The following is a 23,512-nucleotide window of genomic DNA, read 5'->3' as shown; positions in this document are numbered from 1 at the left end:
ATAATATTATGGTTTCTTTTAGAAAATCTGCCGGATGCTTTTCGGAGTGCATGCAGCAGATGTAGTGACGATCAGAAACACTTGGTGTACAGATTCTTAGATGACTTACCAAAGGACTACCCTGCTCAATATATCAAGTTCCTTAAGAAATATGATCCTCAGAAAAAATATATAGATGCTCTTAGGAAAGCTGTATGGAATCATTAATATATTTAATAATAAGTCACTATAATAAGCCTTTTATTTAATCCAGCTATATTTGTTTGTACATTTTGGTTGAATTTAATTTAAATGTTATTTTTATTTCATAAAGGTATAATTGAATCCCTCTTAAGTGAAGGTCTCCACCAGTGCTTTCTATTTGGTTTTATTTTTCCCTACTTCCAGCCGGTGTTTACCACCGTACATCCATTTCTTCTATGCCATCGACACACAATATCTTGTTTGGTCTACCGACATCCCTCTTAACTTTTACTCCCTTATATGTTGTACTTACTACTAAATATATTATTTTATATTTTAATATTATTTTTTAATGCGAGAAATACAACTTAATACACTTAAAAAAACATAAAATATAAATCACTGACCAATATAAGTTTCCGCAATGAAATAGTACATAGAATAATGCGCGAAAATTAATTACAGTTTAAAAGTACTTATCAAATCAATTGAATCAATTGAAAATAATAAAATATTAACAGAAAAATATTAATGGTTTTAGTAATAATGACATAACATATACTATTATATTCATTATACTAAATGCTATTATATTATTTTAAAAAGAATAACTAACGCAAAAGAAAAAAAATAATATTGTAATTGTATCATATCTTTATACATCTAAGAAAAAAGATATATTTACGAAATAAAAAACAAGCTATAATTTGGTTTCTTTACTATTGATTATTTACCTTATATTCTGCTAAATGATTGTTTTTAATTTTAAAATATTTGTTCGGTCACTACCATTGGTAGGAGACCCAATGCGAGGGTCATCTGTGGTGGATGTTAAATGAATGAATAAAATAAATGATAATTCTCAATTGCACTAAGCATAGAAAATAACGTAACAATTTGGGTATGTTCCGATATGCACTGCAAGCACTCCACAGTGCTATCACTGTAGAAAAATTCGTTCCGATATGGACTGCCAGTATACTGCCGCAGTACCCTAGTGAAATATATGACGTAATAAATCGGCGCCATATTCTACTGTGAGCACTGGCGTTTTTGAGGTAAGGTAAGGTAAGGTGCTCGAATTGTCGGGGACTCAGTGCTCTGTGAACGGCTGGATCACTTGGTGTTGCGTAGAGATGTCGCTTCATTGTGTGTCTTCTACCGCATTTATCACGGGGAGTGTTCCGAAGAGCTGTTTAACCTGATTCCTGCCGCCGAATTTCACCATCGCACGACACGCCACAAGTTAGGATATCATCCCCACCATCTGGATGTGTGGCGGTCCTCCACAGTGCGGTTTTCAAGAAGCTTTCTCCCTCGTACTACTAAGCTGTGGAATGAGCTTCCTTGTGCGGTGTTTCCGGGACGATACGACATACCTATACGGGTACCTTCAAAAAAAGCGAGTACACCTTCCTTAAGGGCCGGCAACGCTTTTGTGATTCCTCTGGTGTTGCAAGAGAATGTGGGCGGCGGTGATCACTTAACACCAGGTGACCCGTACGCTCGTTTGTCCTCCTATTCCATAAAAAAAAAGGTACACGCAGTACTTTGATCACGTGATTAGTCAAAACTCGAGTGCCTAACGTTTTATAAACAATACCTATAATAGTTTAATCCCAAATATTTTTAATTTGACAGAACCCCTACAACAGTTTTTTTTTAATGAACTAGAAAACTTTAATACACTCATTTGAATGCTGCGTCAAAAAATGCGACTGACAGTATACGGGATTGCGTTCCGTTTTAAATAGTAACCAGTATAACTGGCTATAAAGGAACGGCTTCACAGTATACTAAATTGACGTCACACTGTACAGTGGTCGCAGTGCATATCGGAACATACCCTTTGTATGTACAAAATAATAGTTATGGTAGCACAATTAGGCGACCTTATCACTATTCAGCCATCTATAGGTTATCTGGATAAAAATCCAGATATCCTATGATGTAGGAGATTTATTTATAACTTGATATAAGGCAATGAATTAATATAATACAGGATATATACACACATATATTATATTATTATAATATACAACTTAAACATACAAGTTACATTTATACTGTTAGAAAGACGCACAGAAGAGTGGGAAAGGAATATTAGGAAAGCGGTTGGTCTGAATCGGTCCGAATTGTATATAAATCTAAGTTTAGTCAACCCCTTTCGAGTTAGTAGTTATAAGACTCAGAGTTATAAAAAGTTATATATAAAAGTTATAAGACGCACACACGGACACCATCGCGGGAATAGTCAATGAAGCTTCCTAGGACCTTAAAACGTCGAGATTTGATGAAAACTCAATTGAACTCAACGGGGTATATCATAAACTTTCCGAATTTTTGAAAATTTTCAAATTTCTTAGCGGGAAGTTAAATGTACAGTATGGATTGTATATACAGTGTGGAAACAGCTTACATGAAATAAATGTAGGTATATACTTGTTAGCATATTAGCTGTCGATATACCAAAAATTAACGAAATCCGTGCATTGGTTTTGTTAAAAAGTAGGCTTTTCATTTCGAGCCAATTTAAACGTCCTGTAAGATTTGGGTAACTGGGTCAATGATTCAATGAACTTGGATTGAAGAGCTGCCTTTGAATTGCGCCGCCCGCGGCCGTCAAAGAGATACCGCTGGCACGTGTATCTTATAGCCTAAACACATGGTCGGATTTGGCCCGGCTGAACCATCGGACGCGGTCTGGTACCGGAACATTATTTTTTATTTATGGAAAAGGAGGACAAACGAGCGTACGGGTCACCGGTATAAAGTGATTGACGCCATCCACATTCTCTTGCAACACCACTGGAATCATAGGAGCGTTGCCGGGCTTTAAGGAGGGTGTACGCGATTTTTTTGAAGGTACCCATGTCGTATCGTCTCAGAAACACCGCACAAGGAAGTTCATTCCACAACTTTGTAGTACGAGGAAAAAAGCCCACGCCAGGAACGCCACACATCCAGATGGTGGGGATGATATGCTAATAATATAATTGTGGTGTGTCGTGCGAAGGTAGAATTCGGCGGATCAGGTGAAACAACTCTTCGGAACACTCCCCATGATAAATGCGGTACACACAATGAAGCGACGTCTCGACGTAATGCCAAGGGATCCAGCCATTCACAGAGCACTGGGTCCCCGACAATTCAGACTGCTCTGCATTGCACGCGGTCAAATGGATTGAGCTGATACTGGGGTGCGCCAGATCTGAGATGACAGCAGTACTTGATGGCCGGAGCTGCGCTTTGTAGAGCGCTAGAATGTGGGCCGGCTTGAAGTATTGCCTTGTTCTATTAACGCCAGCTTCTTTGAAGGTAATTTGGCTTTGCTCTCCAGATATCCGCGGAATTGGCACTCGCTCGAGATGTTGAGACCCAGTATTCCGATACTAGGCGAGTCGTAAAGTAAGGTGTTATTGAAAAGCAGTGATACGACAAATGAGGTTTATTTTAGTGTAAAACTTGTGTCTTCTGCGGGTGAAATTGGGCAAAAGAGAGAGGACTCAATAGAAAACTTATTTCAAATAGTTTAATATTTTCAAATCAACACCGTCAAATTTTCTTGATTTAATTTATTTTGTAAAGAAGTAAAAACATGTTTATCTGAAGTGTTTTGGTTATATGTGGTACACGATGGTTTTTTCAAAAGGGTCGAAATTTGATATCTAACGGCCATATCTTGTTGACTTCTAACACACGCCACTTCTGAATCTACTGCCAATGTTTCAAGGTTTTTTTTGATTAAGACCCGGTCTGATATTGTATTTAAGGCCTTTTTATAGTAATGAAATTTCAGGGGGAGAAAGTTGTGTTGTTGATAGATTTTTGACGCGCGTTTAGAATTGGTGGACCGTGTTTTGTGCATCATCGTGATAGGAGTTATTGTTTTGACTATCCCGTAATAGCTGTGTCAATTTTCTAGACTGTATTTGATATTTTTCTTGTACTAGTCTATTGGCTAATTCCCGCGCTTTATTGTCTAAAATGTCAAACTCGATATTATGTAATTTGATTGTCAATTCGGAATATAACACTCTCAAGTGAAGCTTGAGATTGTCTCTAACTGAAAACCAATATCGGCACTCTTCGTTTAACCATATTTGTTTACATTTATTTACGGTTATAGTACTTGCGCGTGAATGTGTTTTAGATCAGATGTTGATGTAATTAGGGATGACTTTTAGATGTTTACACTGTTGATTGAACCAAACGTTTTGGGCTGCCAGATGCTGAAGCTTGGTCAACTTGATGTATAATTTCGCCTGTTCAGCTATACCTGCCGATTTAAGAAAATTTATTGAATTAGGCGTTACTTTGCGGAAATCCATAATTATACAAATGATTTAAGTTTTCTTTAAAAATTTAAGATTTATGATAACAGGTCTGTCTTTACCAATATTTCTTCTAAAGTAGCATGGTTCCTCTAGTTCAATACGAATATCGTTCTCATCTTTGATCTGGTACTATCCAGTATCAGTTCTAAACATTAAATTGCATGCAACGCAGAGCTACTCGAAGTGTCGGGGATCTAGTACTCTGTCAAAATTTCCATCACATGTGTATTTACTTAACAACCAAATCACTGTAAAGCACATAGTTATTTGTTCTCTAAAAATGTGCTTATTTGATACCATGGCAGTGACGAACAAACGAATTTATGAATGAATTTCGTGTAGGTATTCTTAAAATAAGAAATGTTAGGTAAAATATGTACGTCATTTTAATATCAGTTAAAACAAAGATACTACAAACAAGACATGGGCACAAGAATCAAACCCCCAATCATTACTTTCAAGGTATTACTGTTTTTTATGTAATTTATTTATTTACTAATAGTATGCCTTCGATATTTATTTTCATTTTAGGAAACAATCTGAGTAACAGAAATGAAAAAATCCGAGTTAAAAGTAATGTGGCTATATAAATAATACTATGACTAATAACGGGACATAATTTGTGTTATCTGGTATCCCCCGTAACATCACACACACTAGCGTAATGGTGCTTTACTTGTTAATATCACGGCGCGGAGTCCTTATTTTTTTACTCGTCCGTGACCGAGGATATTATTATTAAATCATCCTTAAATAACCTCGTTTTTAAAAGGTCAAAGTATTGTTAGCATGTGAATGAGATAAAATGGAATTGTTCGGTGACAAAATCTTCAGTTTTACTGCTTTCTCTCACTGAGTGTTACGTTGAAATTACGACAAAAATCAGTTATATTTATTATAATTGTTTTATAAGATTGTTTTTTTAATGCTTGAATTTATTTTGTTTGATTTAATTTTTGTAAGATATCAATTGGTACGTATTTAATATGTGATATTTTAAACTAAATTTTATAAATAATTTTTTTACAGATATTATAAATTAAATGCATTTGTCAAACCCAAGTGAAAGAAAATCTCAGTAAAGCACGAAATCAAAATTTCGAAATTGGTCGTGGTTTTTACCCATTTGTGTGTAAAGATAACAATGCTTCTGAAAATAGTAACAGCCACATTTATAAGATTTTAAATATTTTTTTAATTTATAGGCCGGCAACACTCCTGTGATACCTCTGGTGTGGCAAGAGATTGTGAGCGGCGGTGATCACTTAACAACAGGTGACCCGTACGCTCGTTTGTCCTCCTATTCCATAAAAAAAAAAGATTTACCTTATTTTTCAAATTATATTGAAAAGTGCCAATAGCTATATTTGTATCAATAAAAGGGCGACTTATTTACTCAATCGCATGTCTAATTAAACATGATTATCTTTCTAGACATATCTATATATATATCTTCATTTGCAAAAAAAAAGAATTTATAATCCCATTCGTGAATATAATATTTTATAGACGTGCAAATATTTTAATGATGTTTTTTTAACCTTTTTTCTCATTCCTACAATTCTCCATTTAACAAGTACTTTCTTTAAATGCTCGAGTTATTTAATGCTATAGCTATTAATTAATTTTCATCTTATTTACTAACGACAAACCTCAAGATAAACCCTTCATAAAAAATCAAAGAATGAACAATAATCACAAGTCTCTCCTTTTTTGAAGTCGGTTGAATATGTTTGAGAAATTCGCGTTAGAATTCATTGAATGTAAATAATCATGCTATATTTTAAGGTGGCGTGGATAGTTTATGCATAATATCATTTACTGACCAACTGACAAAGGTCATAACAATTTGGTAGCCATGGTAACCAAGGTAAGTAAGACCACATTATGGAAATAAATTGAATGCTGTAAGAAATCTAAACTGGATAATATGTTTATTTTTAGGTTCTTATTTTGGTAGTTGGGTGTATTTGCTGTGTATCTGCAATGCCCTATGGTCAAAGTGGTGACGGCGGATTTGGTGAAGGCGGATTTGGTGAAGGCGGATTTGGCCAGGGCGGATTTGGTCAAGGTGGATCGGGCCAAGGTGGATTAGGTCAAGGTGGATCTGGCCAAGGTGGGTTTGGCCAAGGTGGATCTGGCCATGGTGGATTTGGCCAAGGTGGGTTTGGTCAAGGTGGATCTGGCCAAGGTGGATCTGGCCATGGTGGATCTGGCCATGGTGGATTTGGTCAAGGTGGATTTGGCCAAGGAGGATTTGGTGAGGGTGGTAATGGTCTTGGAAAATAAATAACTACATTTTTATGACCACAATTTGTAAATATTACGAATTTTATCTGCTAATGGTATTCTGTTAATATGTAATGATGAAATTATTTTTAAATTTGTGATCAGTTTCATTTGAAGGAATTTTTATCATTTCACTTACCTTGTTTAAAATTAAAAAAAATTAAAAATATATCTCTAATCAAAGTCCATAATTTTAACTTACATCAAGAAAATTGCAGTTTATATTTATTATGTTTGCGCCAATTTTCTATTTATCAATATCTCAGGGAGCTTGTTTCTCCACAACAAATGTACTGTTATTCAGTGACAGTGATTTATTGATCTAGCCAAAGAGAATTTAAACATTACGTGATCTAGCTGTTTTTGAGATAGCGTGCCCACACGAAAGGACGCAGAAACTTAAATCTATGTTTTTTAACTACATAGTTATGTCCAATATAAATTTCATAATCGAAAAAAAATTACAGTGAATCCACTTTATCAAATATTGCTTAAGAGCGGTACAAATCGTTCAATAGTGGTCGAAATATGCTGGAAAATTAGCCTCACTCTGGTCAACGTCTTAAACTGTAGTTAACATCGCAAAAGTAAAGCAAACAGTTAAAAATCTTTTATTTTGGTTGGGAGAGAAAGCCACTGAACTTTCTGTGTCTTACAAGTCGATCCTTATCATTTTACATAATCACTTGGGTATGAAACATGTTGCCGCTCGGCGAAGTCCCAAAAGACCTGAATTTTCTCCAAAAACTCAATCGCATAAGAGTCGCTGAGGACATGCATGAACGAGTCAATTACGACTTATGACAAATAATCTAAAACTTTTTTGAGATCTCATTCGAAAGTAGATATATTTTGTCAAATTGCCGCACACACAAAAGTCCAATTTAGCCACGTTTTAAATTTATATGTTGATATCCGCACACTAGATATGCCAAAAAGATACCCTGGAAAGGATGTTTAAGTCTAAAAGGCAATATTTAACAAATAAAATTTATTTCAGGGAACTTAAAATTTTAATAACCAGTTTAACGAATTATTTTATGTCAATAAAAATATTATATTTGAGTATTTGTTTCTCTCATTATATAAGTTATTGTATCCAAATCCATTTAGAGCGTTAAGGACACAAACGTCCAAAAACATCATCAACATACCTTCTCTAAATTTTTAGGTATGGTCCGGTAATAATGGCCTTATCCTCGATGTACTTCATCCATATATTCGCAACCACCGGTGCGACGGAAATGCCCATGACTATGCCTTCAATTTGAAGAAAATATTTTCCATTATATTGGAAGTACGCAGAACGGAGGCAGTGCACTAATAATTTGGCATATTCCGTAGAGATATTATTGTTTCGAAGAATACTTGTTATAACTGTTAGGCACTCAGTAATCGGAACGTTAGTGAACAATGATTTCACATCGACACTAACCATTGTTTCACTTTCCTCATGGCTAGTATTCTGAATACAAAATCTCTTACAAAATCTCGGGAGTTATTTATATGTAACGTTGTCCTTTCCACCAAAGGTTTATTCCCATAAAGTTTTGGTGGTTGAACAATACGAGGGCGTAGTAACGACTTATAAGTGGCTTCCCCAATGATATCCTGGCATTCCTGAATAAGTTTAGAAGTTTGGCGAGTCACTCTGTCCGTAGGGTCGTAATTAACTCATTTGTATGTGGTTGTATCACGTAAAAGTGTGTTAACTTTTTCTTAATAATCAGTGACATTCATATCAACCGTCGCATTGCCCTTATCCGATTTTAAAATTATGAAATTTTTATTGTCAAGCAAGTTTTTAAGCGCCTTACGTTGCTCATGAGCAATGTTGGGTAATGGAAGTAGTATAGTAAGTATTAAAAAAAGATGAAAGAAGTTGAAGAGAATAAATATATATGTTCATATGTATGTGCACATTAAGGCCTTTGCTAGAAACTGCGACACTCATAATGTTAACAAGAGGAATAAACCATAAAAATGGAGCGAACACCTTCAGTTTTAAAGTGAAACTTTTATGGCTGATTTACACGTATCAAGTTGACTAAAAATTTACTAAATTTTAACTTAATTTTAAGTGACTTAACCCGTATAAACAGTGAATTTAGTTAGAAGTTGCAAGTTAAAAATTAGTTGCAAGTAAACAAGGTAGAATAGAATTTTGTCTATTTTTCGGTTAAGTTGGTGTGGCTAATCACTTGACACGTTTGGACAGGCAAAATTTAGTTAAATTTAAGTGAAAAGCATAAGCTGGCGGAATGATTGCAACGTAGTTCCTACTTAATTAATAAATAAAAATCTTTCGAAAATGTCGAAGTGGACGGAAGACACGACAATAAAGTTCATTGAAGAATACATAAAGGAGGATTGTTTATGGAATATTAAAAGCTTAAATTACAGAAATAAGCAAGCAAAACAACATCGTCTTGCCGCTTAGCGTCAGCCATGGCGATTGCAAATTTTGGTGTTAAAGAAGTTGAAACAAAAATAAAGAGTATTAGATCATAGTAGGGGTGTATTTGTTCTGTGGTCGTCCATCTTGAGCGAATAAATGAGTTTAACTAGTTATTTAGTATTTTTACGTGTAAACGGTTACTTAAAATTAAGTCACTTGAAATTTAGTTAAAATTTAGTTAAGACTTGGCAACTTACTACTTATAAATCAGCCTTTATTACATCGTCTCAAACTTTTTCGTCTGTGTGTTGCATGTCGCGTGACGGTCGGGCGGCGCCTATAGTTCGCAGCAGCTGACCGTGTAGTGTATAGACTATTACTCATTTGTGCCAGTGCTCCATGCTATTTTGTTTGTTTTTATTATTTCCATTATCATTTCAATTTTCCAAGTATAAAATTAAGATTGATAAGGCGATTTTGATACGCTTAATGGAATATTATTCCAAAAAATTTAAGTTAAATGTCTATAATGTGAAAAAAAGTTTCACTTTTAGTTGTTATTCTGTGGTTTTATAAAACCACAGAATCCTTTTTTTATTGGAAAAGGAGGACAAATGAGCGTACGGGTCACATGGTGTTAAGTGATCACCATCGCCCACAATCTCTTGCAACACTAGAGGAATCACAGGAGCATTGTCGGCCTTTAAGGAAGGTGTACGCGCGGAAACACCGCACCGGAAGTTCATTCCGAAGCTTCGTAGTACGTGGAAGAAAGCTCCTTGAAAAGCGCACAGTAGAGGACCACTACACATCCAGATGGATAGTGGTGATGATTTACTAATTTGTGGCGTGTCGTGCGAAGGTGGAATTCGGCGGCAGGAATTAGGAATCAGTCTTTTTAATTATAAATGTTTATTGTACGATATTAAATTGTAAGCATATTTTTATGAAGAAGAGAAAGACCACGCTAAGTTTTTTGCGTCCGTTCTTCTCAGGTCTGAGGCAAATTATTTGAATGGTAGTTTTGACGTTCAATAATTGATTTTAAATCCTATTTCGAATAAAAATATTTGAATTTGAATGTAATCTATAGATTTGGATGGATGTATGTTTTTGATGAATCCAATATTTTAAGAGTTATCGGCCGAGATAGAAACGGCCGGTTCATTAAGAATAAGATCAATTTTTCCATAAATCGTAAACAGTAAATTTTACAAAAAAATAGCTTTTGTCCCGAAGTGCATAGTTTCCGAGATATCGGCCAAAAACTTAATTTCGTTATAGGACAATGTCGCGGGCAGCAACTAGTTAATAATTAATTAATTAATTGATAAAAAAAAATATTATATTAAGAAAAGAATATTATTTTTAAGCAAATAATTGTACGACTGATCGTCTTTAGATTTATAAACTTCTTCCAAAATTAAACGTAAGGATGTCATTGTTGTGTAAATAACCTTCCCACGAAATGAGCAAACTCATATAAAGCATATTTTTAACAAAAAAACTATCAAGTACTTTAGGTGCAGTTCTTAATAAGTTTAAACCGACAGCTGGGTACGTATTGCCCACCAGATTGCTAAATAAATTTATTTTAATCGGTTTTACTCACGATTCATCAGTGTTGGTACCATGGCAATGCTTAGACCAATCGGTTCCCTCATCAGGGTGAGTTTTCTTGCGATGTTCTGATTTCTCCGAGTGACTTCATATTTGAGAAGATTTTTGACAATCTCAGTACTTGATCTCTCCTATGTCGATTGTAAATAGCTGCTGTTCTGTACTATGTGGCTTATAAAAGTGCCTAGGAGTCGACTTTTCAGTTTGGGCGATATATATGGTATTGTTTCTTTCGACTGTCAGCAACTTGGAAGATTTGCATCGGTATTATGTAAGGCATTGATAAGAAAGCCTATCCATGAACATATTTGGGTGAAGGATGGCAGTGGACCTAAGTTAACACTAAGCCCCATTTCGTCAGTACATATATATCGTTACCCAAGTTGCACCATTGTCAGAGGTAACTCGCTTCTGGTATTGGTGATATTCGTAGATCTGCGCTGATGTAAAGGTAACAACAATAATCAAGCCGTACTCTTGGAGAGAACTTCCATCTTCCGTGTTCTGCAGCTGCATTGGTATGTGTTTGTTTAGTTCCTGCTAAAAGATGCCATCTGTGTTAATATATGATCCTTCATTTGTCTCATTGTTTCGGGTCTAGATTTCTTATATCATCATCAAGCCCATTGAAATTTGTTCTGTTGTGTTCATCCATTGATTGCCAGTTGTGGTTTTAATGTAATCTGTTTAGAGTTTATTTTATAGTCTGCCTGGTCCTGAGCGTAATTTCCAAGCTATCTAGTTGAAATGAAGCTCGATCTATTGTGTTTAAAAGATATTTGCTATTAGTTTTGATTTATTCTTTCAATCTTACCTGAGTGCCTAAGAAGCCGGGTCTTACAGGCGGATAACTGAGAAATCATGTGAGGCTTTCTTTGCAATGTACGGAAGAAACCATACAATGTTATGAGTTTAATCCTACCTTGTTTTTAATTTGAAGTATAAGATTCGAACAACTGGTTTTTAGACGTTAATTAATTGGTTGTACGTTAAATGGTAAACTCTTACATCTGTGACCATCCATTTGTATACATTATAATTGCATACTTTGCATACCACAAATGACACCATAATAAGCTTCGACTACTATGTCTATACATTTCTGCGTTCACTCCAGTTTTTTTTAAATATTATTGGTATTAATGTTAATCGTGATGTGTGGCGGTCCTCCACAGTGCGGTTTTCAAGGAGATTTCTTCCTCGTACTACTAAGCTGTGGAATGAGCTTCCTTGTGTGGTGTTTCCGGGACGATACGACATGGGCACCTTCAAAAAAAGTGCGTACACCTTCCTTAAAGGCCGGCAACGCTCTTGTGATTCCTCTTGAGTTGCAAGAGAATGTGGGCGGCGGTGATCACTTAACACCAGGTGACCCGTACGCTCGATTGTCCTCCTATTCCATAAAAAAAAAAAACACTATTTCAGTTTCAGCTGCGTATTTTGAATTGAGAACCCGATTTGGACAGTGAAAAACCCAGACGAAAAAGAGGGTTCCTATAAATTTTACATTTGTCAGTCTGTCCCCATTTTCCGATTCAGACCTGTTCAGTCGGAGGTTTTTTTAACGTTTTTAATTAAAAATCACTTTCATATTATTAAGGAAAAAGTTTGTATGTTTATTTATTGGCATGTATTTATATTTGCTACTTCTTCACGTTCTTAAGGGATTTGGATTTAATGAAATAAGGCAACCTTAAATGAGAGGAACTAATACTCAAATATAATATTTTTATTCATAAAAAAAATTAGTTAAACTGGTTATTCAAATGTTCCTTGAATTAAATAAAAATTGTCTTTTAGACTCGGATATCTTTTCCAGTGTATCTTTTTGATACCAAAAGAATACGGTACATACTTGCTTTCACTCCATACCTATACAGGTATGGAGTGTAAGCGGACATCAACATATATTTGTATGACAGGTTTTGTCAAATTTTAAATGTGGTTTAATTCAAAAAACTTAAATACTTTAGAGGTGAAATGAAAATATGCTTATTTGGATTATAAATTTCTTCACATTTCTCTCTTGTTACCAACTGGCGCCAATTCTCTTTTATTATCTCGTGTTCGTGAAAGCAGAAAAATATTAGCTTTTACATATTTGTGACGTAAATAAAGATGGGTGTTTAAGTCGGGATGCTCTTCTGTCCGAATAACTATAGTCCTGTGCCGGTTTTGCTGACCCTTAGTAAAATTTTTGAAAAAATAATTTTAAGACAAATACTTACTTACTTTAACTCTTACATAAGTTACTTCATTTGAAACAATTTGGCTTTACTAGGGGATGTTCAACAACGGATGCAGGTGTTGAGCAGATCAAGAATATTTTTGAAGCCTGGTAGGAATCGCAAAATGCACTTGGCATATTCTGTGATTTATCTAAGGCTTTTGGTTGTGTTCAACATTCAACGCTGGTCAGGAAGCTATACCACTATGGCATAAAAGGAACTGCGCTCGATCTTCTGACTTCATATCTAAACAATTCTATTAGAATTCAGAGGATCGACGTGAATGGCAGGAGATCTCCTGGGACTCCTCTCAATATAGGGTACCACAAGGGTCTATTCTTGGACCGTTCCTCTTCCTTATCTATATAAATGATCTTCCTAATCTTATAGAGAAAAAACGTAAGGTAGTATTGTTTGCGGATGACACTTTGAAAGGAAACCAAGCTATGTATGAAGAAGTGAACGATATTATATCTGACATCGTGTACTGGTTTAGCGCTAATAATCTATTGTTTAATAGCAAGAAAACTAAATATATTTAATTTACCGTACCAAATGTCAAAAATGTAGATGCAAGTGTTTTGTTAAACGGAGAGCCGATAGAACCGATTGAATCTGCTATATTTCTTGGCATAACTCTAGATTCCAAACTACAATGGGGCCCCCATATCGAAGGATTGGCGAACAGACTTAGTTCTGCAGCATACGCGGTCAAAAAGATTAGACAATTTACTGACATAGATACGGCGCGACTAGTATAGTTATTTCCATAGTATTATGTCCTATGGTATATTGCTATGGGGCAACGCTGCCGATATTTATACAATATTTGTGCTACAGAAGAGGGCTATTAGCGCTGTTTATAACCTAGGTCCAAAAGAACCATTGAGAGCAAAATTCAAAGAAATTAACATCTTGACTGTTGCTTCTCAATATATTCTTGATAATGTAATATATGTTCATAGGCACATAAGTGAATTTGCTAAAAACTGTCATAACCATTATGTTAACACCAGAAACAGAAATAATGCCTACTACTCGGCTAAGTCGAGTTAGTAAGTCTTTTGTGGGGCGATGTATCTGCTTTTACAACAAGATCCCAGAAAATGTTGAAAACGAAAGTATTACGTTATTCAAAAAATTGTTAAAAAACGTTTGTATGGTAAAGGTTGCTATAACATAAATGACTTTCTTAATGATACCACAGATTGGGAATGGAGTGATCGCCCGCAGGCTATTAAATAATAAGTTTAATTGTAGAATATTACTTTGTAAACATATTTTTTCCATGAAAAAAAAGCCCGCTGAGTTTGTTGCGCCCATTCTTCTCAGGTTTGAGGTATTCATTTTGGAATGGGTGGTTTTTGACTTTCAATGAGTGATGTCACATCCTATTTTGAATAAAAATATTTGAATTTGAGTTGATGTTTGCAATGACGTTCTATAAATAAACGTCATTGAATATTTGACATAAAAATACATCTATTTTGTTTATATCTTTATACAAAGTACTTAATATCTTTAAACGAGCAATTCTTGTATATATATAACCTGAATCTCGGAAACGGCTCCAACTATTTTCATAAAATTTGGTATACAGCTAATTTCGGGGGCGATAAATTGACCTAGCTATTATTATTACATTTATATCATTACAATACACTTAAACCCTAGCATCTATTGTGCCCTCTGCTTGCGCTAGCGCTCTTACCCTCAACTCAAAAGGATGAGAATCGAGGTTACTAACTAGAAAACGTGTTACTGTGCCGAGATTTAAACTATATCCTCGAGACCTATTACTTTTAAAAGGCGTAGGATCCTCAGATGGTCCAGGCAGGGCACGTCCTCCGCTTTAAGTGAAGGTATTTTAAGACACCACAGCCTAATTCTGGCAATGGCTTCGCATTCCAGAATGATGTGTATAGGGACTTCAGCGGCTTCGCAGCAGAATCTGTACATGTTTGATTCTCTGAGACCCATTCTTGCTGACCCATTCAGCTTGCAATGGGCGGATAGGAACCCCGTTAGGGCTCAGTTGTCCCCTGTCCAAGCTTCTACATCCACATAGACTCTAACCTAAAATGGCATACACAAATAGAAGCGTTAAAAGTGAGGCTGCGGAAATTAATATACATATTTAAGACGTTACGACACTTGACTGATCCCAATACGGTGAAAACTGTATACTTTGCCTTATGCCAATCACTTTTGACGTATTGTATCCCTGTTTGGGGTGGAGCCCGCGTAACTATTATGTTAAGTCTGGAAAGAGCTCAAAGAGCTATTCTAAAGATAATGCTTTATAAACCTATCCGATACTCTACCAACCTCCTTTACTCAGAATGCCAAGTTTTAACGGTCCGGCAACTATATATTCTTCGGAGTGTATTAAGAAAACATGCGACCCTACCCCTCAACGTGACTGTTTTGAACGACGCCGCACCCAAATATGTCCCATAATAAAATGTTAAACGGCCTTCACAAAACGTCAATATGATGCTCTCTGTACAATAAGATTCATGAGAAGACTTTTATCTACACACTAAGCAATTTTGAGTTAAAAAGAAAACCACCGCTTATCCTAACCTACTCACTAAGAATTACACACACACACACACATTCACATTTAACATTATATTTTATTTTTTAATTTTGTTACGTTTGTCATTGTCGTTTGTCATTGTCATTTGTCGAGGAATCACTGACCCCGAAGATACAGTTTTAACTAGTTTCGGGGTCAATAATCACCTCAAAACCGTTTTTCAATGTTCAATGTATTATAACAATTAGCGATAAAAATATGTAAATAATTGGTATTATGTAATAAATATTGTACATTTAATAATTTAAATTATTTGGAGTGATTGTAAAAGAAAATGAAATAAAGTATTATTATAGTATTATAAATCCGAGCAAGCTCGATCGTCCGGATATTTACCTTTCAACAGCCAATTCGTTTATTTAATCGCAATCCTTATTTGGAAAATCAATTTCCTGCTCTTGTTATTTTCAGTTACCGATACTCAGAACATTTTTTATCTCCTTTTTCAATCAATTATAGGATGACGTCAGTATTGGTGTTTTTATCTTTTTATTTGTATGTATATGACTGATCTATGGCGTTTTCTGAATGGTATGGATTTAGAAACCAGTATTGACATAGTGAAATACAGATTCAAGATAGATTTACGAATGATATTAAATCTGGATATACAATTAGCTCAGATTAAAGATTACATCATTTTAGAATCAGCTGTTAGTCCGTATTACGATACAAAGATGAAATAATAATGACCAGTATTAATATTTAGGCCATAAAATCTCTTACCCAAAAATATAAAAAAGTAATCCATAACAAAACGAAAATCATATTTTACAATTCTATCTGAGGTCACTATACTTAAAACTGTATTCAAAAAAAAAATTTGAACAAAAAAACAACCGCCTTCAAAAACACTATTCCAAAACAATAGATATAATGTGCACTAAAAAGTATAAAAATTATTGGGTATTTTTATACAATCTAATTAATTAATCTTATTCTAGTTACGATTATTGTAATTTTGAATATCGGTGTCCATCCGCCGCAACTCGCTATCGCCTCTCGCCTCCTCACGACTCAAGCATATCTTACCTATAACTATGTATGTAGTAACAAACCTATCTTGGATGATAGCGACCCCAAAAATTACAATAATCGTAACTAGAATAAGATTTAATTCGATTGTATACAAATACCCAAAAATTTTTTTTTTTTTACTTTTTAGTGCACATTATCTCTCACTCATAATCTAGCTAGTATCCTGTGCAAAGGAGCCTCCCACTGAAATAATGCAGAAAGCAGAAAAAATGTTTGAAAAAGTCATTTGAAAAATAAATGGTCAATGGAATCCAGAACGTAAGTAGCTTAAGAACATCAAATTCAAATTCAAATTCAAATATTTTTATTTATTTATTTATTCAAAATAGGATTTAAAATCACTTATTGAACGTCAAAATCTACCACCCATTCAAAAGAGACTGCCTGAAAAGAATGGGCGCAAGAAATCAACACAATCAACAACCAAATAAATCCCATCCCGATATGTTCAGTAATTTTAGTGATTACTATTTCTTGCAGTATTCGTGTGTTATACTTAAATATGTGTGTATATTAAATATAAACATCCTATTAAAATTCGCGATAAAATTTTTGTTAAATATTTGTAATTATCCGTTGATATTTCAATAACCTCGAAAGAATATTATATCTTGCTTAAAGGTCAAAGTATTGTTAGCATGTGAATGAGATAAAATGGAATTGTTCGGTGACTTTGTTTATTTAAAGCTGTGACTTAATGACATTGTTGGTTACTTCGGACTTATCGTATTTTATAACAATAATATTGTTATATTGATAAAAAATCTTCAGTTTTACTGCTTTCTCTCACTGAGTGTTACGTTGAAATCAGGAGAAATATCAGGTATATTTATTAAAATTATTAATTCTTTTATAAGATTGTTTTTTAGTGCTTAAATTAATTTTATGAGATATCAATTGTAACGGATTTAATATTCAGGATCTTATACCTCCCTCAAGCAACAATTTAGTTTGGTTTAATAAATTGTATGGGAACTATTAAGACCACTTATCTACGGAGTTTGAACTATTTACTTTGAACTTTGTGGCTAGTGGAGGTGACATATATTGTTCTGTCGACATATAAAAATTATTTTCATTATAATCTTATGCATTTGTCGAAGCCAAAATCAAGAAAAACTCAGCAGAAGTACCTACCATTCCTATGGTTTTCAAAATAGGATGTGATTATTTACCATTTATGTTTAAAGATAAAGACATATTTTTGAAAATAGAAACAGCCTTGCCTAGTTTATAAGATTAACCTTATTTTTTCGAATTATATTGATAAGTGCCAATAGTAAAAGTGACAATATGCGCCAATAAAAGGGCGACTTACCCTATTTACTCAATTGCATGTCCAATCAAATATGATTTTGCTTCTAAAGTTATCTTCATTTCCAAAAAAAGAAAAATTTATAATTCCATACGTAAACATAATAGTTTATAGACGCTCAAATATTTTATTAAAGTGTTTTTTAAAATCTTTTTTCACCTTTTCTACAAATAACCATTTAAAAAGTACTTTCTTCGATTGCTTTCTTTGAGTGCTAAAAAATCAATGAATGAACAATAATTATTGAGACCGTCCTTCTTTTTTGAAGTCGGTTGAAAATGTTTGAGAACTTCGCGTTAAAATTAGTTGAATGTAAACAATCATGCTATTTAAGGTGGCGTCGATAGTTTATGTATATCAGTTACTCACAAAGGTCATAACAATTTGGTAGCCATGGTCACCAAGGTAAGTAAGACCACATTAATTTTATGGAAATAAATTGACAGCTGTAGAAATTTAAACTGGATAACATTATGTTTATTTTAAGGTTCTGATTGTGGTAGTTGCGTTTATTTGTTGTGCATCTGCAATGCCTTATGGTGGATTTGGTCAAGGGGGCGGTGGTGGATTTGGTCAAGGTGGATTTGGTCAAGGCGGATTTGGTCAAGGCGGATTTGGCCAAGGTGGATTTGGCCAAGGAGGATTCGGTCAGGGTGGGTTCGGGCAAGGTCCCGGAGGGTTTGGACAACGAGGCTTTGGCCAGGGAGGTTTCAACCAAGGAGGATTTGGTCAGGGTGGTTTCGGACAGGGTCCAGGAGGATTTGGACAAGGAGGCTTCGGCCAAGGAGGTTTCAATCAAGGAGGATTTGGTCAGGGTGGTAATGGATTTGGAAAATAAAAACAACAATGTTTATAACCATGATTTGTCAATATAACGAATTAAATCTGCTAATGGTATTCTCATATTCAATGATTAAATTATTTTTAAATTTGTGGTCAGTTTCATTTAAAGATTATCATTATATTTGCCTAGTTGTATGTGTTACAAATATAAATTAGTAGGTACAAGTTATTTATAGTATGAACAATTTAAAAACATGTCTTTATCCAGTATTCATATTTTTAACCTACATCAAAAAATAGGAGTTTGTATATAGTATGTTTGCGCCAATTCCCTTTTATTTTAATCCTTATACTATCATTTAAGAAATACGAATGAATAACTAAAATTGTTTAATATTTTCCGGTACTTTTTGGACAGATGTAGTGAGTATTTACTGTACACACTTATTTTTGTGTTTTATTAACACTTAACTAATGGGTATAGTTACTAAACACCCCCGTCTGGATTAGTTATGTTAATCAGCATGACTGGTTGGATAGTACGGTTGACAAAATACAATGTGGTTACAAGAAAAATATATGCTGAATTCATTCAGCTCAACATTATTTCTAACTCACGTTTTAAACAACGTAATAATATGTTGATTTTCTACGAATAATATTGATAGAAAAAACTTCTGAACATAATATCTTCACTAACCAAAGGTTGCGTGAAAAAACTCACCATAAAAATTTCAAAAATACTACTAATCGTGATCAGTTTAGAGCGGAGAGGGCCAGCAAAAGTGGGAGACCATCTAGTATCTTGATTAATATAATATAGATTTATATTCAATCATATTATCTAATCTTAATCATAATACCTCTGCTGCTACACATTACTGTGCAGTTAACAATTCCAGAAAATTTGCGCTGGCTGAAACATCTTCTTACAATATAAGCCGAAACTAAATTATAAAACATATTTATTATGTTGAATCTATTTTGATCACTACTTGGACCGCACCGGCTCATAGTCTAATGCTAAATATGAAATCTGATATACTTTAACATTCTTACAAATTTAAAGTCCACGGAACTCATTTACGCACCCTATTTAGATCTTTGTCTATTTGTAAGCTAAACTTCATTTAAATTCGTTCTGCCATTTTACGTGAATGAGTAACAAACCCAGAAGACTCAAATTTGTGCGGTTACCACTAATAAACCCTGTGAATAAGCCTCATTTGTCGTATCACCGCACTTCGACATCACTTCCCTTAATGCGTCGTCCAGTATCAGAATACCGGGTCTATAGATCTAAATCTAGAGTGATTGTCAATTCTTCGGTCATCTGGAATTCAAGGCCAGATTGACTTCAGAAAAGCTGAGGATTATAAATAGAACACACGGTAATACATGAAATCGGCCCTCATTCTAGCGCTCTACATAGCGCAGTTCCGTCCACAATGGAGGAAATTGATGTCATTTCCGATCTGGCGGTATCCTAGTACTAGCTCTAACCATTTGAACACGTGCAACACAGAGCTTTCTCCAAATTTCGGGGATCCAGTGCTCCGTGGATGGCTAGATCAATTGGGTTGCGAAGAGATGTCGCTTCTACCATATTTATTATAGGGAGTGTTCCAAAAATGTGTTACATCTGACTCCTGTCGCTACATTCCACCTTCTCACGACACGCTACGAATTAGGATATCATCCCCGCCATCTAGATGTCCGGCGTTCGTCTACCGTGCGGTTTTTTTATGAAAATAAGGGACAAAACTAGCAGGACGTCCAGCTGATGGTAATTGATACGCCCTGCCCATTACAATGCAGTGCCGCTCAGGATTCTTGAAAAATCCCAAAAATTCTGAGCGGCACTAAAACTGCGCTCGTCACCTTGAGACAAAAGATGTTAGGTCTCATTTGCCCAGTAATTTCACTAGCTACGGTGCCCTTCAGACCGAAACACAGTAATGCTTACAACTTTACTGCTTCACGGTGGAAGTAGGCGCCGTTGTGGTACCCAAAATCTTGCAGGCATCCTGTGCAAAGGAGCCTCCCACACGGTTTTAAGGAACTTTCTTTCACGCTCACCAAGCTGTGCAAGGTGCTTTCTTTTGCGGCATTTCTAGGACGATACGACATAAGAACCTTCAAAAAGCGCACATCATTTCTAAAAGGATGGCAACTCTCCTACGGTATTGTAAGAGAATGTGGGCGGCGTTATCACATAAGGTGGTGACCAGTACGCTCGTTTGTTTTCCACTTCCATAAATAATAAAGGTCCCAAGTCTCTGCCTACCCTCTGATAAAATGAACCTTGTTTGATGATTATAACTTACGTTTAACCAGGTACAACATGAAGTGCATCATATTGTTGACTGCTTTATTGGCGCTAGCTGGTGCGGAAACCTACAGCCCGGAAAACGATGACTTGGACATTGAGAAGGTGGTGAATGATCTGGAAGTGCTTCGTACTTTCATGAACTGTTTCAATGACAAAGGAGAGTGCGACTATGTATCTGCAGATTTCAAGAGTAAGTAAATATAATGAGCTGCTTATAATCTTACTATGATATCATATATCACATCTTCACACAGTACATATGTTCACAATAAACTTATTCCAAATTAAAATCTGGGTACTTTGAGTATTTGGAGTTATGTAACGCGTCTTTCGGGTGGGAGACGACCGATTAATTAACCGATCATCACATAAGGAAAAATTGTTCTGCCTGTTCAGTTCTGTCAAGTGTAGTTTGCATATTGTTTTCAAACTCTGTCCGCCATAATTATTCATATAAACTTAAACCAATATGGAAGTTACTGTGTAGCCATATTCTAAAAATGGACATGATAATTCTAATGATGGCTTCATGGTATATCCATTTATAGTGTATAGAATCATTTTGTATTTTAAGTGTTTTTTCATCCCATTTACAATCTTATCTCTCATCCAATTTTACGTCATATTTTCCAATAAATATGTAGATATTATTGCTTTAATATTATAGTAATATATTATAATATATATTATAACATGATGATGATGATGACAGTAATATAGTATTATCTATATTCATCTAATAATTGCAGAAATGAAAAAATTTCTTCCTCTAGAATAGGATAGTGAAAATCAGAAATTACATTCGGAGTTGAAAAAAAGTGTGAGGAACTTTGTTCTCGACGACGTTTCTCCTAGCGAAAATATTTTTCGCATGATCTTTTTCCCATTGAAATGTAACATTCCCATTAAAATGTACCACCAGGTGAGACATAGCTCATACCGCTTGTTTGACGCTAGGCAAGTATTATCAGTGAACGCAGGAATCACCTTTTGTATAAAAGGTAATCTCTAAAAATGACTTTCATTTCACTGGCTTACGTTATAGATAATTAGAATCACCGTTCATATAATCAGAAATCCTACAGATACGTTGCTGACTTTGAAGGTGGTTCGGGAATACTGCAGTTAGTATATAATTCCACAAAGGGGCTGCTTGAGGCACGAAATGGCTTTGTGAGGCAAAAAATTTTTGCAAATTAAGCGGTTAAAAAGGGGGCACCGAGTGCAAGTATTTTGAAATCGGTCGCTGAAACACGTGGCAGCACTGATAACGATGTTCAAACGTTTGCAATGTTAGGCAATTCTGATCAAATCTGATTAATTAAAATATTGAAAACATCTAGTATTCTTAAATAAAATTTTAAATGATATAATTTCAATTGATGATGTTTAAATAATCAAGTATTTACGTACTAAGGGCTTATTGAATTTGAGAGATAACTTTGGATTGCTTACATCAAGGAAACTACAACTAATCATGTTTTTAAATTGTTTGATTTATATAATGAATCCTTAAATGTCTTATACATAAATTACATAATCAACGATTTAATAATAGCTATATAGGAAGGGAACCAAAGTACACATTTATTTCATAATAACATTTCGCTGCTTCGGCGTGGCCTTAAAATGACACGAGACATTAACGTATTGCGACTAAAATTTCACATTTTGACTTGATTTTCGGTGGTGTTTTGATTTGCCGAAATATTTATTTTCAGAGGACATACCAGAGGCAGTGAGAGAGGCTTGTGCCAAATGTACTACAGCACAGAAACACATTTTCAAGCGTTTCCTTGAAGTATCTAAGGAGAAGACAAAAACCGAGTACAGCACATTCGTGGCAAAATACGATCCAGAAGGAAAGTTTATAGAACCCCTCACCGCCGCCATAGCAAACTTCTAAATATGTAATCTTATCTGTAATTGATTATATTTCTCTTCAAATTTGTTTTCTGTTTTTTATTCAAGAAATATTTCGACTTAAAATTTGTAGCATCGCTAACTTTATTCATAATATTACATGGATTATAATTATTGGATTTTATAATTTATCGTCTTATAGTGTATTCATTGACCATAAGTTATTATTTTGTTCAATAAAATTAAATACTTAAGATTAAGCTTCTTTAGCACCCTTTCGTAACAATTTAAATAAATTCTCAAAACAAAAGTGTTTTTACACAATTGGAGAATATTGAAATGAACTATGCATATGTTATTTATTTGTCAAACATCATCACTACATATTGAAATATAACAAAAATTTTTTTTTATGAAAATAAGAGACGAGACGAGTTGGACGTTCAGCTGTTGGTAATTGATACGCCCTGCCCATTACAATGCAGTGCCGCTCAGGATTCTTGAAAAACCCCAAAAATTCTGAA

General features: G+C 34.7%; 2 protein-coding genes and 1 long non-coding RNA gene across 3 annotated transcripts; all 3 read left to right on the top strand.

The window, feature by feature from the left end:
• The first annotated feature begins 5,359 nt into the window (after positions 1–5,359).
• Positions 5,360–7,874, top strand: LOC126976924 (uncharacterized). The gene is made up of 3 exons (XR_007732026.1): positions 5,360–5,493; positions 6,309–6,390; positions 6,465–7,874. It is a non-coding gene; the product is annotated as an uncharacterized LOC126976924 (long non-coding RNA).
• Positions 7,875–17,352: 9,478 nt separating this feature from the next.
• LOC126976886 (ejaculatory bulb-specific protein 3-like) lies at positions 17,353–23,076 on the top strand. Its single transcript, XM_050825522.1, has 3 exons — positions 17,353–17,518; positions 21,131–21,315; positions 22,847–23,076. Exons 2-3 carry the CDS (start codon positions 21,138–21,140, stop codon positions 23,029–23,031), a joined length of 363 nt encoding a protein of 120 aa, XP_050681479.1. The 5' UTR covers positions 17,353–17,518; positions 21,131–21,137; the 3' UTR covers positions 23,032–23,076.
• LOC126976721 (uncharacterized) lies at positions 18,404–18,848 on the top strand. Its single transcript, XM_050825223.1, has 2 exons — positions 18,404–18,415; positions 18,498–18,848. Exons 1-2 carry the CDS (start codon positions 18,404–18,406, stop codon positions 18,846–18,848), a joined length of 363 nt encoding a protein of 120 aa, XP_050681180.1.
• Positions 23,077–23,512: the final 436 nt, after the last annotated feature.

The sequence above is a fragment of the Leptidea sinapis genome, chromosome 42 (assembly GCF_905404315.1).
Source record: "Leptidea sinapis chromosome 42, ilLepSina1.1, whole genome shotgun sequence".
NCBI classification, from domain to species: domain Eukaryota; kingdom Metazoa; phylum Arthropoda; class Insecta; order Lepidoptera; family Pieridae; genus Leptidea; species Leptidea sinapis.
Note: the sequence above shows the minus strand (reverse complement) of the source record. Positions and strands in the feature narration are given on the sequence as shown.